The following is a 24,879-nucleotide window of genomic DNA, read 5'->3' as shown; positions in this document are numbered from 1 at the left end:
CTTTGAACTAATTACTAAAGGCGCGTATTCAATGTTAAATATTTAACATTGGGGATACAAATTTAAAAAAAATATATTTTTATAATTTTAATGGTGCATTATGTTATAACTTGACAATATAAGACGAAAATTAAGAATAAATTTTTTCTATATCTGGAATAATTTCGATATTTGGAAAACCAATGAAGTGATGTCAAGTTATAATAAAATTCACCATCAAAGTTGAAAATAAGGTACAAATAATTTCACCCACAAGTCTAAACTTGCCATGGCGCTCGTACTACCTTAACAGATCTTTTATACTACCTAGGTTACTCAATTTCTTTATCTATTTCTAATTTTTTTTTTTAAAACTTTCAGCTATTTTTTATGTTTAATTTCCTAGGATTTTAATTTCCAGAAACAATTACTTTTCTTAAAAATGTGTTACGTTAATTAATAGTACCATTAATCGATTGATTAATATTATTAATTTGTTATAATCCTTTGAAATAAATCAATAATTTAAATAATCAATTTATCTGTTTATTTAATTAAAAATAAATAAAATGATGCAATTTGTGACACTTTTATTGCCATCGAATAGGTGATTTTTGATAGAATAACGGTCATCGAATTTTATTAGATATATGAGATACTTAAAGTTATTCGAGGGTCTTCTTATATCTTCTTCTTAGCCTTTTTGTAGTGTCCGTAAAGATAACATAGTCCATACCCCTATGCACGCTTCTATATTTAAAGGCACGAGCCTTTCTCACTTTTACCCACGATCTTTTATTACACAAAAAATAACACTTGTAATCGTTTTTTTTTTGTCAATAACAGATATGATAATATTATTTATTTATTTACTAAAAAAAGGCTAATTTATGAATCAGCACGTCAGATGATTCTCAGAATAAAATAGTGTTGTAAGATAAATTATAAATGATACAAGTCATCGTGTAAAGAAATTTACAAAGTTACAAGTCATGTCAATTTGCAATTGGATTGTTTACAACAATTTGTTTTTTGGGAATTATTAATTTAATGACTAAGGAAAGACAAAATGTAATTAGGGTCCCTTAGCAAAAAATTTATTATATTTTTTATTTACTGTTTCCTCCTTGAAATACGAAAAACAAGTGAAAACAAACAATTGACTGAGTTAATTGTTGATATACCCTGTATGAAAGTCTTGAATGTCAGTGCTTGCATTATTTTTTATAAATTGAAAGAGAACCACTAATTGAAGCAAATTTTCACTTCTCTATCTTTAGAGTTTTGAAGAAAATGAATACCAAATTTGTATCCTACAATTTGTGCCCTCGAAGGTAAACAGTGATGTTTACGAAAAAAGGTTTCAAACAAAAGTTGTTTATTATAAAAGTTTTTTATAAGGAACCCAAGGCCCAATTGATCTATGTTGCTCATTTACGAACTCAAAGTCACTTTTTACGTTCTGAGCACTCTTTAAAAATTTCAGCTTGATATCTCTTTTTGTTTTTGAGTTATCGTGTCGATCTTATCGATTAGGATATTCAAAAATTAGTAACATCTAATACTTTTTGAAGCTATTAACTTTCAATTGATCAATATTCAATTTAATATCCAGTTATCTGAAAATGGTTGTCTGAGCAACGCATTAGTAAGGATACTTCCAAATCGCCCCAATGGTAATCGCCTTATGTTCCTTATCGCATGCTATCGTTCTGTTTTGTTTGTGGGCTGAAAGTTTGTGGGAAAAAAATGGCGATCACTCCGTTTGCCCCCCTCTGAGCTATTTACTTTGTTTACTACTCTCTTTCTTTGACTAGACTAGACTACTGAACCTTTAGCATCAAAATAAATAATTCGGTCGGTTATTATTTACAATATAATTATAAACAATTGAAAACAAACAATTGGCAGAGTTAATTGTTGAAATACCACGTATAGACAGTTTTGATTACTCTGTCACATTACACATACATATACTCACTGTCAGAAAAAATGCCACAGTTAAAACATGCTAAGCGTACTCATCATATGTTATGTTATAATAGTAACACTTAGAATGTTTTAAAACGAGCATTTTTTCTGACATTGAGTATACATGTCATACATATATATAACTGATATATCCATATAATACATACTATAATACAATTTGTGCATAATTTGCGCTCTCACGGGTAAACGGTGATGATTACGAAAAAATGTTTCAAACAAAAGTTGTTTAATTTTTTATAAGAAACATTTATTACATTTAAACTTTTGTTCTATCTCTAACGGTTTACAAGATGCCAAGACTCAATTGACCTATGTTGCTCATTTACGAACTTACTCTAACTTTTTACGTCTTGAGTGCGCTGTAAATTTCAGCTTGATATCTCTTTTTGTTTTTGAGTAATCGTGACAGACAGACAGACAACCGGAAATGGACTAATTAGATGATTCTATGAACACCTATACCAAAATTATTTAAGCGTTACAAACTTGATACTAAACTAAATATACCTTGGTATATTTCATATATACATGGTATAATTATGATACTACAAAATACCAAATGTATCCATCATAAAAATATACATTGTATATATATATTCTTAATTCGAATCAGTATAAAATGTGAATTGTAGTGAATGAAATTATTAAAACAGCGCGCATACAATACCAGATTTTAAACATCTATCATAAAGTAAATTTAATACTAGTGCGTTTTTGTTTATATTTATTTTTTATTCAATGATAAAAATATATATTTCTAAAAAGATTTTTTGATTATTTTTTTATGAATATTGATTTACCTATTAAATAAGTGTTTCGTAATAATACATAGTTATAATACAATTCAATATTTATAAGGTAGGTAATATGTTTATGTTTATTAAAATTAAGTTTGTTCTTTATGTTCTCGGTGTAGTACACTTAGTTTAAGTAGAAAAGAATGTCGTTATTACCTAGTTTAAAGGTGTTTTTCAAAAAATTGCGTTTTCTTATGATTTTCTTCAATGTAGCTTGGCCATAAATGCACTTTTCTTAGGAATTTGATAAAAAATATTTGTAATTATAGTGTACAAGGGCGATTCATTCCGCATTCGATATCTGCCTTGGTTTTCGAAATATCGAAAGCTAAATAATTAAACAGAATTTTCAATTTTCAATATTTTGAAAAATACTCCAGACATCGAAAAATTTTATTCTTACTTTTCGTCTTACATTGTCAAGTGATAACATAATTCGCTATCAAAATTGAAAATGTATATTTTTTTTTTTAAATTTGTGTCCCCACTACCGTGCTCATACATCCTTAATTAGTCGGACGCAACGAATTTTTTCGTTTTCAATAATCTATTAAGGTTTAAACTTTAATAGTTTTTTTTTTTAATTTCCACCTACTAGTTTTGGAGAAATCTATGAAAACATATCATTCATCTACCGTTTTCCCATAAGACCAATGTTAAATATGCCTAATTTTGAAGTCATTTATCTATTTAAATAAGCGGATAACACCCCCTAAAACTTTCAGAATTGATTTAGACTTAGCTCAACCACATATAAAAAAATCAAGTCTTTTAACCACATCCTTACCTTTCAAATCTTTTTCCTTTCCATCGTTACCTCTCAAGCTAGGGCTGAAAGAAGAATTGAAAAGACCCCGGGACAAAACTAAATTTAGGGGTCCCTATTCAAAGCGTTATTTCTACAATTACGATTTTTTCGTATTTTCGATTAGAATAGAAATTTGTTAGCGTGCTAAATCGCTAGATAATTAAATTATGAATCAAAATCATTTCACTAAAAAATTCAATTTTTTTTTTAAAGAATTACCCTAATATGACTATCTCTTTCTAATTACACTTATTGTAAATAGTGTATGTATACATTATGGTACAAACAGAACAAACTTTGAATCTATCTTATAAGAAATTAATACAAAACCCGTGGAATTTTTATATTTTTCTTTGAATTCTTGTTTATTTCTGACTGCATTAAGTACATGTACTTGAAAACTATTTTTAATTAAGTCTTTTTATTATTATTATTAATTATTAATTATTTTATGTGACTTTCAATATTTGTTTTAAACTATTCTTTAAAAACAAGTTTCTGTGAATTGTTAATTAATTGATCATATAGTGTTGCCATTCAAATTGGTAAGTCTTGAACAAATTTTTGCATTGTTTACATTTTACAATTTACACATTTGTTTACATTTTAAATTATTTTTAATGTTTATTAACAAAAAAAAAAGCATATGTTTCAAATATATAAAATTAAAAATTACACAATAATTTCGTGTCAGAAATGTGTTTTAGGATTACATAATTGAGTAAAAGTTGAAAAAAAAAACTATCTATGTATTTTTAAAATGGGTGCGTTTGTCCAAATTTGGATATTTTCTGGAAAATTGATCAAAATTAGTAAAAAAAATACTTTATAATAAATCACGATTTAAAAAAGCACAAAATAATGAAATTATTTGAATTGTAGTATAAAATTTAATGTAAAAAAGCGTGGGTTGTTCGAGGTATGTTAAATGAACTGATTAAATAACATCCCACGCTTTTTAACATTAAAATTATTTTATTTATACATAAATTTTATAAACGTGATATAGAAAAACATTCGAAGCGCAGTAGCTGCGTTATCTAAGCGAATTCCCTCTTAAGAAATTGAAAAAATAGCACATTTCAAGAATTTGTATTTCGAAAACTAAGCATTTAGAGAAAATATCACAAGAGTACTTTTTTGCTTAAAACTTATCACCGATGTATACATGTACTGTGGTTTTCAGTTCTCGAATTCGTCATTTCAACATTTACCTGCCTTTATTAATTATTAAGTAATATCATGTTTTGCTAGGTTTGTGTAGTAAAATACCGACATAATATTTAAGAGACTTTTTTAAGGATCATTAAAATAGTTTAATTTTATTTATTTATTATTATTTTTATTGGAAAATAGTCAAACTTGTTTTATTATTTCAATTATACAAACATGTTAGCCTTGATAATTTCCAAAAACTTTTTGTCTTACATTTATAAACATTTACCTGAAATTTTCTTTTATTAAATTTACCGGATCAAATTCTGTACGAAATTTTAAGGCGAAAAATCTTTATTTTCGATAAAAATTGTATTTTTTTGTCAATATCAAATAAATTTTATATATAATTTTATACAAATACCCATAGGTAATTATAATTATGGTAATTAAAATTGGATTATGGCCGGTTGTCTCAACAATAAATAGTTTAAAAACATTTTAAATATAGCCTTGATTTTAAAAAATATAATAGACATTTTTTATCAGTTAAAAAAAAAAATCATAATAATAGTAATATTTTTATTAATAACAATATTGTCGCACGCGAATACTTCCTATTTTCAAAAATTGGCCTTAGAAACGTTAGAGAGTACCTACAAAAAGAGAACTAGACATTGTCTTCGAGGTACTATCTCAAATTTTAGAACTTTTCCTCGTTCCTTTTTCCAGTGACAAAATCTATTTTAATATTATAAAGGTGAATTGTTCGGTTATCCTATTTATTTTTTTTTTGCGTTAATCCTTCTTTCATGATAAAATGAAATAACCTTAGGCTGAGGTAACACGGTTCGTTGATTTAAACGTAGCTATTGACCATAATAGAAATATTGCGAAAACTTAATGTATTTCAAACGCAGGTTTGATGCAGAGTGGGACCTTAGCCTAATTATAGAAGTGATTAATAAAAAGTGCGTTTATGTTTTCTAACAAGTGTTGAATAAATGAATGTAAAAAGAAGCGGTGCGGCGTAAGGCCCTTAGAGGCCGAGCCTATGATTTCCTGGTTAAGTATTTTATAGTGTTCAGTAATCAATTATTGTAAAATTAATTTTACACAACTTTTCTTTTTTTTAAATAAATTTCTCCTATCCAAATTCTAAGCGAGTTATTCTAAATATTTTGGATGAAAATTTAGGAGTCTCGTATTAAATTTTTATTATACCTGTAACGTAAAAATTTTAATTTAATAGCAAACTTAAATTTGATTATTTTTTCCAGAGTCATATAAATTTTGAACTGTGATTTCCAAAAATGTTTTACATTTTATTGGGACTGGCAGTGGTAATTTTTCTTTATCGTGAAATTTACCGTTCACTTTACTATTGGGAAGATAAAGGAATCAAACAAGTGAGATCAATACCAATTGTAGGAAATTTTATATGGTCCATATTACAACGGACACCTTTTGCTGAATCTTCTCAGTTATATTATAATGCTTTACCGAATGAAAAGTATGTATAAAATTTTGTAATTTTTGGAAAATTTTTGGAAATAAAATTGAAATATAATTTTTTTACTTTTCTTAAATCAATTGGATAAGTTAGCCACATTGTATCTAATCTGATAGAATAGTTTTTGAAAGGCACTAAATTTCGGTCATATTTTTTAATATGACTCAATAATTGGATAAATTTGGATGTGATAGAGCAAATTTTTTAAAATTTGATGATATCACTAGGTACAAAAAATCCTTTTTTTTAGATAAAGTTACCAAATTATAGTCGATATAAATAACTTTTAGAAGCTCACTGATTTCGGTTCATATTTCCAATTTTTCGATATTTTATTTCCATAAATAAGTGAAGTTAAGCATAAAATTCCTTTTTTTGGACGTTATATAATTTAAAATGATTGTATTTTTATATAGATGTATTGGTATTATGGCATTTAATAAACCAACATTAGTCATACGTGATAAAAATTTAATTAAACAGATTGGTATTAAAGATTTTGATAATTTTACTGATCATCAAAAATTGTTTTTTAAAGAAGGTTTTGATCGATTATTTGACAGAAATTTATTCTCTTTAGACGGTAAGTCTTAAATTTTACAAGTTTTTTTAGTAAATAATCAAGAAATCTATTTGAAAAAATGTTTTAAGCACAAATAGTTGGGATTAACAGGGAACATGCTATGGAAACATTTGGTCTTGACTTTAATTTAAAAATCAATTCAGGATCATAACTGATGTAATATAGCTCCTTTCCTAAATTCTTCTTATTTTCGTAGTTTTTGATGTAATCTAAAAATTGATTTCACAAGAGGTTTTGTGTCGATAACGAACGTCTATTGAAGCAATAACAAATTTTTTAGACATAACAATTTATTACTGTTTTAAATGTCAACCTGCGAAAAATGATTTTTTAATAATGAACCATTTACAAGAACGCCTGGGCCTGGCAGTGTATCACGACTACTGCAGGACCTGTCACAGTTTTGAGGAGGAGCAGACAATGTCTCATCTTCTCTGTCACTGCCCAGCTCTTGTCTTGAGGTGATGGACTTACTTGAGCCAGCCTCTCTTTGACGACCTCTCCGACCTGGAGTCCGTCGACGTCAAAGCTCTCTTGCTGTTCTTAAACAGCTCCAAGTAGTTCATGGAGTAGTGGTCGGGGATGGCCCAACCCTTTTTCAGTATCACAACGGCCCCTATGATCTAAGTGTGTCCGACCCTAGGACAGCCACTCTAATCTAACCTAACCTAACCATTTACAAATATAATTTTAGGTCAACCATGGCGTGATATGAGAGCAACCTTAAGTCCAGCATTTACTGGTGCTAAAATGCGTGGAATGTTTCAAATAATCAACGAATGTGGAGAACAAATGGCAGCATTTTACTTGAACGAAATCAAAAAATTAGGTGGTGATTCAAAACACATTGAATTGGAATTAAAAGATTCATTTACACGATTCACTAATGATGTAATTGCAACCTCGGCTTTTGGTGTTAAATGTGATTCGTTTAAAGATAAAAATAATGAATTTTACTCGAATGGACGTAATGCAACTCAATTTCAAACATGGCGAATAGTTTTAGTTAATTTTATTCCAGCAGTTATGAAGGTTTGTTTCATGACAACAGTTTTTTTTGTAGCTGTGGAATGTCTAAAGCGATACGATAACCAATAGCAGAATTAGTAGTATATACAGGATAAGCCTGTTGCATTCCCTTCGAAAGCTGACGATTTGCGAAAAAATTGTTTAGATGAAAAATGTTAATTTTTTATGAAGAACAACTCTCTAATCTATAGTGCTACTTTATCTAGATCCTAAACGGTTACAGCTGTAACCGTTTAGGATCTAAATTGACTATTAAAGAAACCCGAAGAACTAGGTCCAATCTGATGTCAGAACATGATCTGATGTCCCCCCACCAAGCTCTGCAATCAAGTTATTTTTTGATTTGTTAAGTCAAAAAGGACCTATTAGCCATTATAGATTAAACTGACTCACTCTGTATATACAGGGCTCAATTTAATGGAAAAGTTGAAAAATCTTGAAATCTTGTAAAACAAAAAAACGTTGGAAAATTTCTGACTTTGAATACTACTAAAATCCCTGTTTATAAACATTAATTTTTGACATTTTTCGCTATTAGATAATTTTTAATTTTTTTAGATGTTAAACATTTACACGATACCAATTTCCGTTTGTGATTATTTCCGGAACATAGTAAAAGAAACAGTAACAGTTCGGGAACGTGAGAATATTGTTCGTCCGGATATGTTACACTTATTAATGCAAGCACAAAAGGGCACCTTAAAAACAGAAAACCAGATTGAAGACAATAAAGGATTCGCTGCAGTAAATGAATCAACAAATGCTCATGGAAAAGCCAGTAAGTTAAACATACAGTAAACAAAATAAAAATAAATAATTGACTGAAGAGTTAATTGTTTAAATACCCTGTATAGAAAGTGTTAAAAATATCAGCGCTTGCATTATTTTTAATATTCGAAAAAAATAAAGAAACTTTATGGCGGTCTTTTGGCTGCCATGTGTTCTACTTTTTGAAAATTTTGGCAAAGTTCAATTATTTCGGGTAGAGACTTTGTAAGAAACTACCAATCATTTTTCGAATTGGCACACATACTTTCTTTGGATGAGACTCCGGAAATCTGGAAATTTTCCTAATCCCAAAGTTTTAAGTATACAGCGTGTCTTAAGATATACGTATAGTTTGTATTCCCGGGGGTAAAATTTTTACTTTGTCTGTTTTTTTTTTTTTTAGAACTCTTGGATGACGAAGATGTTGCAGCCCAAGCATTTATATTCTTCTTAGCTGGATTTGAAACAGTATCGACAGCAATGTGCTTTACAACTTATGAATTAGCATTAAATCCAGATATTCAACAACGATGTTACGAAGAAATTCAAGAAATTGTCGAATCAAATGATGGCAAACTATCATACGATGTCATACAAAAAATTAAATTTTTAGATATGGTAATTTCTGAATCACTTCGAAAATGGCCACCAGCAATTTTCACAGATCGTGTTTGTACTAAACCATATACATTCAATGTTAATGGTAAAGATGTATTGCTTGAGAAAGGAACAAACATACAATTCCCTATTTATGCGATACATCGTGATCCACAAAATTATTCAAATCCAGAGAAATTTGATCCAGAACGTTTTAGTGATGAGAATAAACAGAATATTGATCCAATGACATATTTACCATTTGGTGTTGGACCCAGAAATTGTATTGGTGAGTATTGATAACTGGGAGTTGCAACCTCGCCAACTAGCGATAATATTTGTACTAAATAAAAAAGGAAGTGATAGTTTTCGGTAGTTTTATTCAGACTACCAGATGGCAATTCTTGTACTTATCATTTTTAAAGGCCACTTGGTATGGTATGGTATCGCGCATCGCGCCTCGAAGCAATGGTTCAGAGCACCTAGTCAAATAGACCCTTGTACTCTATCCCCGCTACACTTTTCAGTGGCTATTATAACCAACTGATGTACTGAAACTCAGGATTTGCCTAGCGCTGAGTTTCCTAATTTCTTCTGGTTCGACTATGGCCGGACCAAACCATTTTCTTCGCTGCTGTATGAGCGCCGGGCAGTAACAGAGAAAGTGGATCGATGTTTCTTCTGAATTTTCTCCGCATCTGTCACACGCGGGTGATTGTCTTTTTCCAATCTGATGTTGGAACTTGTTCAGGTCATCAAGTCCTGTGAGTAACTCTACGATGACTCTAATATCAGCTCTGTTTAGTTTCAAGATCTCCTCGGCTCTGTTACCGAGCGAATTTCCTTCACCCAACAGGCTTTTGGCGATTCGCCTTCCCTCGTAGCTGGTCCATGCCTTTAATTGTTGGTTTTTCAGATTATCTCCTAATCTGTTAAGACCTTCTTGGTATGGCATCCTCGCAAGCTTTTCTTAAGTGGGAGCCATGGCCACTTACTTCGCTTTTTTTTGCAACTGCGATAACAATGCGTACTAATTAAAACAAGAAGTGGACCTGTTTTCAGTAGTTGCAATTTAGGCTACCAGGAATTACTCACTCTTTATCAATATCTAAGACCATTTTTTTTTTGCAGGTTCAAGATTTGCTTTAATGGAAGTTAAAGTTGCTATGTTTCATTTAATAAAAAATTTTGAAATAATTCTCACAAACAAATCAACAGTGCCTCCAAAACTATCAACCTCAACATCTGCTATGGTAATTGAAGGAGGATTTAATGTGGGATTAAAACCGCGGCCAATAATTTAATAAATTACTTTAAAAATTCGTTAAAAATAGTATTAAATTTATTGTAATTTTTTAAAAATGATTATTAAGTTAATAACTTTAAATAAATTTTTGTATTATTTTTTTAATTATGTTTTTTTATTTTCCTAAAAGAAAAACTCCTTTTTTCGAGTTTCGCTGCTAATCATACAGGTTACAGGTTAAGGAGGTCCCCCTGTGTGTCAGTCCATTTTTTTAAACATTTTTTGGGAATAATTTTTGACGAATCAAATAAACAAGTTATACACACGATAAGTTGCGCACCAAAAACGTGAATTTTTTTCATTCCGGGTGCCTTATATGAAAATCGATTCTTCAGGAGTTTAACGAGTAAAATCCAAAAATGTATATAATTTATTTTGGTCTTTCGATATGTGACACATAAATGAAAAATTTCCTAATCTTTAATGATTAGATAGCCAAGTCTATTATTCAAGTTTTGCATAGAATGTTATTAAATAAATCAATAATCAGTTCGCTTTCAAATTCATCAATTATTTCGATTTGAAGTATTTTTAAAAATTATTCGGAGTTGTTATTGTTTTCAGAAAATTTCTGGAAGACATTGTAAATATGTTTTTCATTCTCTTGTGCTTACTGGGAGTTTTAGTGCTAGTTTTTCTTTATCGAGAAAAACATTACTCATCAAATTATTGGGAAAACAAAGGAATCAAATCATTTAAAGCATTATGGTTAACCGATAAAGTGATTCGATTAGTTTTTCAACGTGTATCTCTTGCTGAAACTATTCTATCTTATTATAATGCTGTACCAAATGAAAAGTATGTAAATATGGTTCTTGTTTTTATTTTTTCTATTGATGTTATTAAAAAAGGGTCGTTTTTTTGTAGATGCGTTGGTTTTGTGGCATTTAATAACGCTACATTAATAATACGTGATACGGAATTAATTAAACAAATAACCGTAAAAGATTTTGATTATTTTACGGATCATCCAAAAACATTCTTTGTTGAAGGTGTTGATGGATTATTAGATAAAAATCTATTTGCTTTAGACGGTTAGTTGAAGTGTTTGTTTTATATTTACCTGAGATCGAAATTATATGAAGGCCAATTGTGGAAAGGGGCTGGCTCAAGGTCTTCCCCTAGCTCTGAACCTGGTCTGGTACGTAGACAAACAGGCGCAAAAAGATTACAATTTTTCCATACAAAATATGAATACATTACCCACACAAATACAGTAGAATCTCGATAACTCAAACCACGAAATCCTTAATAAAACGAAAAAAATTGTAATTTCTTTACGCTGAACGCTCAAATACTCGATACAAAATTTTTAGGTGATACATGGCGTGAAATGAGAGCAACATTAAGTCCAGCATTTACTGGTGCTAAAATTCGTGGAATGTTTCAAGTGGTCAACGAATGCGGCGATCAAATGGCTGCATTTTATTTGAACGAAATTAAAAAATTGGGTGGTGATTCAAAACATATTGAATTGGAATTAAAAGATTCATTTACACGATTCACTAATGATGTAATTGCCAATACGGCATTTGGTGTAAAATGTAATTCATTTCAAGATAAAAATAATGAATTTTATTTAATGGGACGCGCTGCGATTAAATTTAAAGCGTGGCGAATAATTTTATTGAGTTTAATTCCAGCAGTTTTAAACAAGGTTTGACTTTATTATTGTATATGTAGTAAAATTGAGGCAATATGTTCCACCGGAGAAAAATTTCTGAAGGTGTCAACAGAGAATCGATAAAATTGACTTCCAAAAAATCCAAAAATTTGTTTGCCAACATTGCAAAATTTATAAATTTTTAAAATAAATTCTTGTAGGTGTTAAAATTTACTGCTATACCAATTTACGTTTGTGATTACTTCCGGAACTTAGTCAAACATACGACAACAATCCGAAAGCTTCAGAATATTATTCGAAAAGATATGTTGCATTTATTAATGGAAGCACAAAAGAGTACATTAAAATATGAAAATTATATCGAGTATAAAGAATTCGCTGCAGTTGATGAATCAATAAATTCGTATGGCAAAGCTAGTAAGTTAAAACCTGTTTCTATTGGCCTCTCGAAATTTCCAGGGCTCGATCCAGGGGTGGGCTGCAAAATTGTGGGGCGCCAAATCCTTCAAATATGACATACAGTAATCTTGATAATTGGGACTCTATAAGACCAGAGATATTCCGAAAACTGGGATATTATTTTTGTCCGAGGCTGCCAAATAGCTATAGATCGGGCCCTGCGAATTTCAAGTCATTCTGAAATGACTGTCAAGTACTACGTCTAATCCTAGACAAAACGTCACAAATTAAGTACCAGTTTTTTTACAGGAACATTGGATGACGAAGACGTCGCTGCTCAAGCTTTTATCTTCTTTTTAACTAGCTTTGAATCAACATCGACCGCAATGTGTTTTGTAGCTTATGAATTAGCTTTGAATCCTGATATTCAACAACGTTGCTACGATGAAATCCATGAAATTTTAGAATCGACTGATGGTAAACTTTCATACGATGCCGTACAAAAGATTAAATATTTAGATATGGTAATTTCTGAAACATTACGAAAATGGCCACCAGCAGTTGCAACAGATCGTGTTTGTACAAAACCATATACGCTTAATGTTGATGGAAAAGATATATTTCTTGAGAAAGGCACAAATATTGAAATACCTATTTATGGTATACATCATGATCCACAATTTTATCCAAACCCAGACAAATTTGATCCAGAACGATTTAGTGATGAGAATCGACATAATATTGATCCAATGACATATTTACCATTTGGTGTTGGACCAAGAAATTGTATTGGTAAGCATTTTTTGGAAAATACATGAAGAAATCTATTAAGAATTTTCTATTTTTGTGTCAGGTTCAAGATTTGCTTTAATGGAAATTAAAGTTGCTATGTTTCATTTAATTAAAAATTTTGAAATAATTCTTACGAATAAATCAACAGTGCCACCAAAACTGACGACTTCGACCTCATGCCTTGGAATTGTTGGAGGATTTAATGTTGGATTAAGACCCAGGCCAATAGATCACACAAGTACATATTTAATATAGTTTTTTTTGTATAGTTTAAAAAATTTATCTTATAAGGAGAAATTGAAAGCTTTAAATAAATATATTTCCTTTTTTATTAAATTGTGTAATTTATGTTTTCCTAAACGATTTATCCTGTAAATTTATCCGATTTAAACCATAGTTTATGGTGATTTTTGTTAACATGGATAAGTATAAATGAAAATAATTCATGTTTTAACTGAATTACCTTTTTCTTGATTAGTTGTAAGCAAAAAATATCCTTGTGATTTTATCTCTAGGCGCTTAGTTTTTGAAATAAAATATCTTGGAAAATTAAAAATGCAATATTCGAAGAAAAATGTATTATTTTTTCAATCTCTGAGGGAATTCGCTTAGCTATCGCAGCTTCTGTGCTACGAATAATTTGCTTTAATAAAAGCTCATTCATGTAACAAACAGCAGAGACTAAATTATTTTTCGAATAACTATAAAAACAACCGAGTTAAAAGCCTTCAAAGATTTGATTATATCTCTTTCTAGCAAAATAGAATTTAGCTCGAATTAGTCTCTAACGTCACAGTATCTGTCGGATCTCTCTGTCTAATTAGTAATTTAAAATGCTTATATTATCCGTATTTCTCGACCGATTTTAATTTTACTTTTTGTCATTTCTTTTACGTTTTTTCATGTTTGTTAAGAAGGCGGGATCAAAACTTTTTTACTTAACAACTCGAAACTACTTATACACCTAAATTTTTATATTCTGTATCAAAAGAATCGGAAAAAAGGTTTCGAAAATAATTATGAAAATTTTTGGTTGATGTTGAAAATTAAAAGTTGATGTTGAAAGAGTCATTAGAGTTTATTTGCATGATTATTAAACATTAAACATTAAGTATTAATTCATTTTTTTGTTTCAAGTGGATTATTATATTCTATTAATAAATTTTAATCATTTTTTATTCAAATAAAAAAAATAGTTTGATATGTGCTATTTTGTTTGAATTAATAATCTAGTATTCATTGAAAGTTAACGTATTTTAAGTGTTTTATTTGAAGATTAAATTTTTGAGCTTCTATTCGATTATTGTGGCTAATTTCTGAAAACGTGAGTAGTTTGTATATCCCCAAACATGAAAAATATCAAATATTTTAAATGAGATTGTTAAAAATGATATTTTTAGCTTTGGTACAAGTAAAGCTCACCCCCTTTTTAAGGTAGTATTATCGGTAATAGACTTTGCATTCAGAATTTAATGAAACTTGGCATAGTTGTCCATTATTATATCATAATTAACCAGTTAAATTTTTAGGGGTCTTCAGAGAACTGAAAAAAAGATATTTTAAAAATATTTTAACATTGATCCTTATGGGAAATCACAGATTTTATTTTATTTCACAAAACTGAACGTTCAGATTTTCAGTTCTCTGAAGGCCCCTAAAATTTAACTGGTTAATTATGATATAATAATGGACAACTATGCCAAGTTTCATTAAATTCTGAATTAAGTCTATTACCGATAGTACTACCTTAAGTGTCCACAGTTGTAAAATCACCATACACTGTAACTAAATTTAAGAAAAATCTTCGTTATAAAAATTAGTGAAAATTCACAATTCTGGCACACATGCCAAACGACACTGTATCCATATATTTTCATTTTCTCAAGACCCAAAAAAAAAAGAAAAATTTTTCGGACATGTTACAGATCATAGGTAACATGATATGCAACAAAATATAACTGAAATCAGTAAAAAAGATAATTAATTATTACCTTACAATCTCTTGGGTTAAAATATTATATTTCTAATTTTGTTCTCTGCTAATAACATTCATTCATGGTTCTTTGTCATTATGAAAATGGCCTTGGAATTGGTAAACAAATCGGAACGAGAAATAACAATTTTTTTTAAATAATTTTACTTTTGTTACTTTGTATATTGCGGCCAGACACGAAGGCGAACATCAAACAAATCATATAATGTATAGATTGAATTCACATTGCGATGTTATATCCATTTCATACTTGCCAATTTTCGTTTATGTTTGATGTTCGCCTTCGGGTCTGGCCATATTCTCAGCAACATAACAAATATATATACACACAACACAGATCCATCAATAAAGATAAACCGTTGACTTTTGTAACATAATAATTTTGCCTGAAGGTACATAATTAAAAAATAATTAATCAATTTTGCTGTATCTTATTTTTATTTATTTTATGATAGTGTGGAATTCTTCCGATGAACAAACAGATACTTAGTTTGACATCAAACCTATCATCAAGTAGGAAAAATTGTTAATAATTATAACTGTCTGATTTTTATTACAATGATAATGCAAAATTTTTGTTTATAACCAGTATTTGTTTATAATAATATTTTGTAAGTTTAATTTTATTTTTGAATAATTATAAGTCGCAAAAAACTGTCTTTTTAAGAATAACTGAATTATATTTAAACAAACAATTAAGGTAGTACAAGCGTCAAGGCAATTTTAGACTTTGGGTTGAAATTATTTTTTATCTTATTTTCAACTTTGATGAAGAATTTTGTTATAATTTTATGAAAGTAGACGAAAAATAAGAATAAATATCGAAAGCTAAATAATTAAACTAAATTTTCAATTTTCCAACTACCGTTTTGGAGAAATCTATGAAAACATATCATCCATCTACTGTTTTCTCATAAAACCAATGTTAAATATGCCAACTTTCGAAGTCACTTAGAAATTTCCAGAATAGATTTCGGTTTAGTCCAAAAATTGACTGTTTTCAGGCAACTCATTTTAAATATAGTTATTTTTAGGAATCTTTTCTAATTCGTAAAATTTTCAATTTCAGATTTTATGGTATAAACAAGAAAAATGATTTGGCTCGCTTTAGTTATTGTGGCCATAGGTTTATTTTATTGGAAATTTGTACGTCCATTAAGTTTATGGAAGGATAAAGGATTACCATATGTGAAAGGATATCCAATTGTTGGTAATTATTTGGGACCGGTATTAGGACGATTATCATTTGCTGAAGCTATTCAAGTTTATTATAATGCAACTTCAGAAGAAAAGTAAGAATAATTTTTTAACAAATATTTTGACTTTCTAACTTTAACTTTGTTCTTTTTTCCAAATAGATGCGCGGGAATTTTTATATTTAATCAACCACAATTAATGATTCGTGATCCTCAATTAATAAAACAAATGTTCATCAAAGATTTCGATCATTTTACTGATCATACAACAGTATTTTTTACTGAAGGTTTTGATACTATATTCGATAAAAATTTATTTGCTTTAAAAGGTAAAATATTAATTTATTGTCAATAATAATAATAATAATATTAATAGCTAGGTCAACCTGGCCCAGGTTACCTGGGACTAAAGATCGACTAAAGAAATAATATATAAGTGATAATAAATTTACTGTCTTTGTAATTATAGGCAATTTTATTACAGATATGTTATACAAATTACATAATGAACAACTTAATATTCTTTATCTAGTCTCTTTTTTGTTAAGCGGGACATTTTTAGACCGTGAGTCTATTTTCGTCATTTCTTCCGATAAGCTTAAAAATGAAGGGTCAAGATGAAGCCAAAATTTCTGTGACAATGTCTGATGCAAAAAAACTTTGATGATTATTTTTTTTTTCAGGAAATGATTGGCGTGACATGAGAGCAACATTAAGTCCAGCATTTACTGGCGTAAAAATGCGTGGTATGTTTCAAGTGATGAACGAATGCGGCGAACAAGTTTATCATCATTATTCCAATGAATTGAAAGCATTAAAAGATTCACATTTGGAATTAGATTTGAAAGATTTATTTACACGATTTACAAATGATATAATTGCATCGACGGCTTTTGGCGTGAAATGTGATTCATTTAAAAACGATAAAAATGATTTTTTTGTAATGGGCCGTAAAGCAACGACTATATCAACTTTGCGATTTTTATTGGTTAATTTTATGCCTGCGGTTATGAAGGTATCTTATGCATTTTTATAAAACTTTTCTCATTTCTCTACTCCTGTAGAATATTATCCTGGTTTTGAACTAAAAATAAACTTTGTTTTAGCTTTTGCGATTGAGCGTTATTCCGATTTACGTTTGCGATTATTTCCGAAATGTAGTAAAAGAAACAACGGAAATTCGAGTACGTGAGAATATTGTACGACCAGACATGCTAAACTTACTAATGGAAGCGAAAAAAGGTGCTTTAAAAGTTGAAGAACAAAAAGAGGAAAATAGAGGATTCGCAGTTGCCGACGAATACAATAATCATCACGGAAAAATCAGTAGGTGTTTTAACATTTATTCCAGAATTCACTTGGCTAATATTTTAAGCCTGGGCTAGTGTCCCAGATAGATAGTAAAAATTACTCCTTGCGAGCAAAATTGCTTTTGTTGGAAAGCCAGAAAAAGGGAAGACAGTAATTGGTCTACCCTTGGCTTTTCAAAGGCACCCAAAAATTAATTAGACTAATTTTTACAGAAATTTTGAATGACGACGATGTTGCTGCTCAAGCTTTTATATTTTTCTTCGCTGGTTTCGAAACTGTATCCACTGCAATGTGCTTCCTGGGTTATGAATTAGCTTTAAATCCGGACATACAAGAACGTGTTTATGCAGAAATTCAAGATGTTTTAGAATCGAATAATGGAAAACTATCGTATGATATTCTAAATAAAATGAAATATTTAGATATGTGCGTATCCGAATCACTTCGAAAATGGCCACCGGCTGTTTTAACTGATCGATTATGTACAAAACCATATACACTTGAAGTTAATGGTAAAAGTGTTGTACTTGAGACAGGCACAAATTTAGGTATACCCATTTATGGTATACATCATGATCCACAATATTATCCAAACCCAGAGAAATTTGATCCAGAACGATTTAATGATGAGAATAAACAGAGTATTGATCCAATGACATATTTACCATTTGGTGTTGGACCCAGAATTTGTATTGGTAAGTATTTTGAATCTATATAGTCGAGTTATAAAATTTTATCATTAATTTTAATCTTTTTTAAGGTTCAAGATTTGCTTTGATGGAAGTAAAAATTGTGATTGTACATCTTGTAAAAAATTTTGAAATAATTTTAACGAAGAAATCAACAGTTCCGCCAAGAATGACAAGAAAATCAACAAATATGACTATCGAAGGTGGTTTTAATGTTGGACTCAAAGCAAGAACACATTAATTAAATCAAAATAATTTTTATTTTACTAAATTAATATTTTTTTCTGTAATTAGCTAAAAATTTCTAAATAAAACTACTAAAGCTATCAAGATGGATTTTTTTCCCAATTTTTTAGAAATTAATACTAACATTTTATATAATACACTAGCTGCGCCCCGCGGTGCTACCCGCGATTAAAAGAAATTTTGAGAGTTTTTATCGTTAGAGTGTACATTAACCAAGCTTCCTAGAGAAAAATGCGCTAAAAATCGATTTCACGAACTTTTACAAAACTCTTTAACAAAACACGGTTCCTGTATTAATTGTAAAATTAGCATTTGTCATTTTCTGACCCCCAAAGTACGACTACCTTTGCAAACAATTAAGTAATCTTTTAATAATTTAAAAAAAATAAAAATAAAAACGATTCCTTTATTTTCGCGTTGAATTTCTGCGAAAACTTTTTGATTCTTGAAAAAATGTTTGAAACAAAAGATGTTGGTTTTCTAAGACGAATAAATCAGTAACGAGTTCGAGGGAACTTTTTCCGCGATGAATATAAAATGTTTAAAAGATATCCTTCGAGATTTTCAACTTTTTAAAGGTAAGCATTTATTTAATTTCGATGAATTTAGGAGTACCTACAAAGTAAACTAGCTCGAGCCGTGCCGAAAATCAAGCTACAGAAATAATATATAGCAAGTAATTTTCATTCTTTTTAATTATAGGCAATTTTATTACAGATAAGAAATACAAATTGCATAATGAATAAAATTAATAAAATATTATTTCTATGGCCTGTTTTCTCCTAAGCGGTACATTTTTAGATAAGGGATGGAATTTGATAAAAGAATAAGAAACAGAATGAACTCACTAAGAAGGGGTTCGTAAAACGATAAATCTAATTTTCGTAACGATCCAATAACTAAACTAAGTAATGAGTATTAAAGTGATCCCATTTTGTTTATATTTAAAGTTCATCATGATGCTGCAGAAAAACAACAAAAACAAAATAATTATCTGGATCAATTTTAATTAATTTATCTTAAATAATAATATTATTTATGGTGATGGCACTTTATGATGATTTGTCCTTGAATGTAAATTAAAATCAATGAAATCTGTGAATTATTTACAATAATAATTTTTTTAACGGACCATTTCATTTATGTGTGAATTTTTTTGATAGTCATCTCATAACATTATTATTATTACACACAAAAAATTTGAATTACGGTGCCCTGTTTTATAATAATATTTATTTATTCGATATTTTAAAAATAGATTAGATTATTTTATAAAACTTGAAACAAAGATTTGTATTTTTATTTTATAAGTTTATTTATCTTTTGAATTCTTTATTTTTATCACGTAATAATACAATTGTTGATGAGTTTTATTAAGTGGAAGATTTGTGCGATTTCTAGGAACTTTTATCGTAAGTATAGACGTTTCTTAATATTTTTCTAATAAAAATTTGTTAATAATCATTTTTTTGGAAGGTAATTTTTGTATATTTTGTCCAATTTCGTATAATCGTAATTAGTTTTCGAGATAAAAGTATCCAAAAGGTTATTAATTAAAACTCGAAAGAGCCAGAAAGGGCAAAATCGGTTATAACAATAATTTTAGTCGTTATAACCGTTATGTACATTTTTATATTAAAGTGAAAGAATGTGCATATGTATCGATTTCGGTATTGGATAATTCCAATGATAATTGGTCGTTATAACCGATATATATGAGTTAATAAGGTCCAAAATAAAGTTAAAAGAATTATTTGCACAGGAACTGCGTTAGCTAAAAGAATTCTCCCTAAGAAATTTGATTTCTTCATTATTTATCTCGAAAACTAATAGAGTAAAGCGAAAAAATAGAATAACAAAGCTTCTAGGTTTAATTTAATAATTTAGGTTTAAAATAGGTCAAAGAATGTACAATCCCTTTTCATTTTGTAGAAAAAGTAGATTCCTTAAGGTAGTACGAGCACCAAGGCAATTTTAGATTTAGGGTTGAAATTATTTTTACCTTATTTTCAACTTTGATAATGTATTTTGTTATAACTTAATGAATGTAGACGAAAAAAAGAATACAATTTTTCGAATCTGCCTTAGTTTTCAAAATATCGAAAGCTAAATAATTAAAAAAGATTTTCAATTTTCAATATTTCGAAAATTACTCTAGATATCGAAAAACTTTATTCTTACTTTTTGTCTTATATTTTCAACTGAATAAAACCAAAATTAAGCTTTTATTTAAAAATACCTTGCTCTTACATCCTTAAGGAACTTACTAGGAAGTCAAAAGTTTTAGAAAATTATTTCGAGTGCTAAGAATTGGTTGGTTTAGATCTTGATATATTTTATTCTGATCTAAAATTGCTCTAACCATTAAAATTTGATTTTATGAATAAACAAGCAATAATTATGTTTCAGATTAAAAAAATGCTCGTCTTGAGTTTATTTATAATATTAATAGCCATAATATATTTCTATTTTATTCGCCCGTTAAATTATTGGAAAAATTTGGATGTACCATTTATACCTGGATATCCAATTGTTGGTAACTTTATATGGACATCATTGAAAAAACAATCGTTTACGGATGAATTAAATTCACTATATAATGCATTCCCAAATGAAAAGTATGTTTTGTAAGACTTTATTCGAAAATGAACTTGGATAATGATTTGTTTTTCTATTCGTATAGATGTGTCGGAATGTTTTCATTTGGTACAGCGCCAGCGTTACTAATCCGTGATCCAGAATTGTTGAAACAAATAACTATCAAAGATTTTAATTATTTTACTGATCATACAAAAAGCTTTTTTAAGGATGGTTTTGATACATTAATCGATCGGAATTTATTTACATTAAGTGGTAAGGAAATAATCGTCTTTTTTTCTGATCCATTTTTTTGATAATGCAGGCAATTTTATCACTCAAAAGTAGAATAGCGGATAATCCTGATGTCAAATTTGCAATGTTACTCATAAAAATGTAAACTCGACTTGATACCATATCAAAATTTGAAAGTGAAATTAAAATTGATTAAAAAAACGAAGAAGTTATAAGCAATCAAAGATTGCATTCAAAGGTTGTCCATCTCCTTTTACAAACAAAGTTTTATATGTAATCTCTATGGCGATACCCACGTATGACGTCACTGATATCTTCCTCTTTGTTTAATTAGGAATTTTATCCGTTCATATCTTGCATACCAGTGAAGAATTTTAATAACCAACTTTAATTTTCTATTCGTGAAGTGAGAATTCGTCATCTGAAGTGATAAATTGCATTCTACGTTGAATAAAATTTGTTAAACTTTGGATATGACAAAAAATCAGTCTTTTAAAAATTTTTAGGCAATGAATGGCGTGATATGAGAGCGACATTAAGTCCGGCATTCACTGGTTCAAAAATGCGTGGATTATTTAATATGATGAACGATTGTAGCGAACAATTTGTGAGTTATTACTCGAATAAAGTAAAGAATGCTAAAGATTCCCATTTAGAAGTGGAATTAAAGAAATCTTTTACTCGATTTACAAATGATATAATTGCATCTGCTGTTTTTGGTGTGAAATGTGATTCATTGAATAATGAGAAAAATGAATTCTATTTGATGGGCTGCAAAGCAGCATATTTTGCAACTTGGAGAATATTGTTATCGAATTTTTGTCCTTGGATTTTGAAGGTAACGGAGTAAAAAATAAAAATTTTATCTCAATTTTAATTATTAATATTTCTAGTTTTTAAATCTCGGTGGAGTAATACCCGAAGAATGTTGCAAATATTTCAAAAATTTAGTTTATGAAACTAAAGCTGTTCGAGAACGAGAGAATATTATTCGACCCGATATACTTCATTTATTAATTCAGGCTCAAAAAGGTGCTTTAAAAGATGATTCGGTTGAAGAGAATAAAGGATTTGTTGGTACTGAATCGAAAACGGTGGGAAATATTAGTAAGTTTTTGATTAATAAGTTACAATCCTTTCGGTAATCGTTTCACAATACATTCTCAACAGTTCCAACTTTAGTATTCCACAGTCCCATTAAATTGGCTTGGAGAAAATTAAAAAGTGAAGTGCTTTTTGATAGAGTCTACAAATCGATTACCGAAGGGTTAACGCGAGTGTCGACGGGGTAATTGTTTGAATTTTGATTTTTTTTTTAGAAAAATTGGACGATGATGACATTGCAGCCCAAGCATTTTTATTTTTCTTAGGTGGTTTTGAAACTACATCAATTTTAATGTGTTTCACAATTTTTGAATTAGCTTTAAATCCAGACATCCAAGAACGTCTTCTCATCGAAATTCAAAATACATTAAGCGAATCCAATGGAGAATTTTCATACGATGTTGTACATAAAATGAAATATTTAGATATGATTGTCACAGGTAAACTCCGTAAAAAATAGTGAACGAAATTTAACTGGTTTTTAAAATCGAAAAATCATTTCAGAAACTTTGAGAAAATGGCCACCAGCACCAATTGCCGACAGAGTTACAACAAAGAATTATAAAATTCAAGTTGGTAAAAAACTACTAACTTTAGAGCCAGGTTTTCCAATTACTATACCAATAATCGGATTTCATCGGGATCCGCAATATTATCCAAATCCAGAAAAATTTGATCCAGAACGTTTTAACGATGAGAATAAGAAAAATATTAAACCGTTAACGTTTTGTCCATTTGGAGCTGGACCACGACTTTGTATAGGTAAAAAAATATCTCTTGGATTTTTTATCCCTGATAAAAAAAGCGAACGTTCCAGAATTTTATCTTTGATTCTTTCCTCAAACATTTCACCGGGTTTTTATTAATTATTTTTAAATATTGTTGTCTCGTTTTAGGCGCAAGATTTGCAGTAATGAACGCAAAAATTATTATTTTTCATATGATAAAAAACTTCGAAGTAATTCTCGTAAAAAATTCAACTGTACCACCAGTATTATCATCAAAATCGGGAAATACAATTCTGGAAAATGGTTTTCATGTTGGTTTAAAACTAAGAAAATTGTAACAAGCACCTATTATTTTTTAATAAATAAATTTTTTTAATATAGATGTGTAATTATTTTTACAGATCGATATCTTCGATCTTAAGGTTAAAAAACTGGTTTACTTCTAAATTAACCACAATTCTTTATTTGAACAAAGTGCGAGCTAGGTTTGTGTAACGAGGGTTCCGTATAATAGCGACAACAAGCTTTGCTTTTGACAACAAATTATTTTTCGACATGTGTTCTATCAAGATAAGTTGAGTACGCTTTTTCTGATATTTCAACAAAAGATTATATAGTGACCTTTTTAGTTTTTCGATTTGATCGATCGATTGACGAAGTTGAATATCGTTTATTATCGTATTTATTAATTTTATTTCCTACTAATCATGTCGGTGAATCTTGACCCAAAAAGATTTAACAAAATTCAATAATTTAGCTTCAGTTGTAAAGTGACTCTCGAATTATGCAATCGACAAAACAATGGCAACCCATTTTCTGGCTTCTTTCGATTCAGCCTTGATTAGAATGAAAATTTTATGGTTTTATCTCGGCTCCGTCATGTTTATTGAATTAATTTGAAAGAGCATCGGAAAACGATAAGCTTAAGGATTTTGCAAGTGACAAAAAAGTCGAAATAATGTCATTGAAATAAGTTGATTTTGTGGAAACCTGAAAATTTTCCGTGCTTTAGAAATGTTTTGCCAATCAAATGTATGACTGTATGTATGACTTATTTTAATCAATACTGAAACTTTTCAGCTCTCTCTATGGTGGCGAATATTTCTTTTATTCACCCTCAATTCAAAATACATCCAGGTCATATTTATAGTCTAGGAGACGGGATAAGGTTGATCTTCACCCATCTGATGTGACATAGTTTTTATGAAATCAGATGAGACATTAAAAATTAATTAATTAAACATATCCATGAACACTTTTCGATAGAAAAACTATGATAGAAGTGTTTAAAGGGTTATCAGATGGGGAAAGGTCGACCTTATCTTATACCGTCTCTTGTACTATACTATACTATAAAACTACTACTATAAAATTCTTGTTTTTTAAAAAGTAATTTTTACCTGGTTTTATTTATTTACAACTAAGAATTAGTAAAAAG

At 29.1% G+C, this 24,879-nt stretch overlaps 3 protein-coding genes across 3 annotated transcripts; all 3 read left to right on the top strand.

The window, feature by feature from the left end:
* The first annotated feature begins 2,635 nt into the window (after positions 1–2,635).
* On the top strand, positions 2,636–23,794 carry LOC123300467. The gene is made up of 15 exons (XM_044883044.1): positions 2,636–2,829; positions 16,405–16,627; positions 16,694–16,860; positions 17,215–17,546; positions 17,638–17,857; positions 18,055–18,537; positions 18,603–18,764; positions 20,179–20,189; positions 21,187–21,395; positions 21,461–21,630; positions 22,116–22,447; positions 22,503–22,716; positions 22,929–23,153; positions 23,218–23,475; positions 23,610–23,794. The coding sequence occupies exons 2-15, from the start codon at positions 16,428–16,430 to the stop codon at positions 23,777–23,779; spliced, it is 3,153 nt and encodes a 1,050-aa protein (XP_044738979.1). The 5' UTR covers positions 2,636–2,829; positions 16,405–16,427; the 3' UTR covers positions 23,780–23,794.
* LOC123300470 (cytochrome P450 9e2-like) lies at positions 6,045–10,525 on the top strand. The gene is made up of 6 exons (XM_044883048.1): positions 6,045–6,244; positions 6,661–6,827; positions 7,522–7,859; positions 8,415–8,634; positions 9,028–9,510; positions 10,353–10,525. Exons 1-6 carry the CDS (start codon positions 6,045–6,047, stop codon positions 10,523–10,525), a joined length of 1,581 nt encoding a protein of 526 aa, XP_044738983.1.
* Positions 11,092–13,637, top strand: LOC123299753 (cytochrome P450 9e2-like). The gene is made up of 6 exons (XM_044882087.1): positions 11,092–11,325; positions 11,395–11,561; positions 11,844–12,184; positions 12,352–12,568; positions 12,860–13,342; positions 13,404–13,637. The coding sequence occupies exons 1-6, from the start codon at positions 11,117–11,119 to the stop codon at positions 13,595–13,597; spliced, it is 1,611 nt and encodes a 536-aa protein (XP_044738022.1). The 5' UTR covers positions 11,092–11,116; the 3' UTR covers positions 13,598–13,637.
* Positions 23,795–24,879: the final 1,085 nt, after the last annotated feature.

Source organism: Chrysoperla carnea, chromosome 5, assembly GCF_905475395.1.
Source record: "Chrysoperla carnea chromosome 5, inChrCarn1.1, whole genome shotgun sequence".
NCBI classification, from domain to species: domain Eukaryota; kingdom Metazoa; phylum Arthropoda; class Insecta; order Neuroptera; family Chrysopidae; genus Chrysoperla; species Chrysoperla carnea.
The sequence above is the reverse complement of the archived record's forward strand: the minus strand, read 5'-3'. Positions and strand labels throughout refer to the sequence as shown.

Excerpts from the sequence above, each read along its gene's own strand:
- LOC123300470 (XM_044883048.1), top strand. The coding sequence starts at position 6,045 with ATGTTTTACATTTTATTGGGACTGGCAGTGGTAATTTTTCTTTATCGT. Across the intron at positions 6,828-7,521 it reads AAATTTATTCTCTTTAGACG|GTCAACCATGGCGTGATATG; the intron begins GTAAGTCTTAAA and ends ATATAATTTTAG. Across the intron at positions 7,860-8,414 it reads TTATTCCAGCAGTTATGAAG|ATGTTAAACATTTACACGAT; the intron begins GTTTGTTTCATG and ends TAATTTTTTTAG.
- LOC123299753 (XM_044882087.1), top strand. The coding sequence starts at position 11,117 with ATGTTTTTCATTCTCTTGTGCTTACTGGGAGTTTTAGTGCTAGTTTTT. Across the intron at positions 12,569-12,859 it reads AAATTCGTATGGCAAAGCTA|GAACATTGGATGACGAAGAC; the intron begins GTAAGTTAAAAC and ends GTTTTTTTACAG. Across the intron at positions 13,343-13,403 it reads TGGACCAAGAAATTGTATTG|GTTCAAGATTTGCTTTAATG; the intron begins GTAAGCATTTTT and ends TTTTTGTGTCAG.
- LOC123300467 (XM_044883044.1), top strand. The coding sequence starts at position 16,428 with ATGATTTGGCTCGCTTTAGTTATTGTGGCCATAGGTTTATTTTATTGG. Across the intron at positions 17,858-18,054 it reads TAATCATCACGGAAAAATCA|AAATTTTGAATGACGACGAT; the intron begins GTAGGTGTTTTA and ends TAATTTTTACAG. Across the intron at positions 21,631-22,115 it reads GAATTTATTTACATTAAGTG|GCAATGAATGGCGTGATATG; the intron begins GTAAGGAAATAA and ends AAAAATTTTTAG.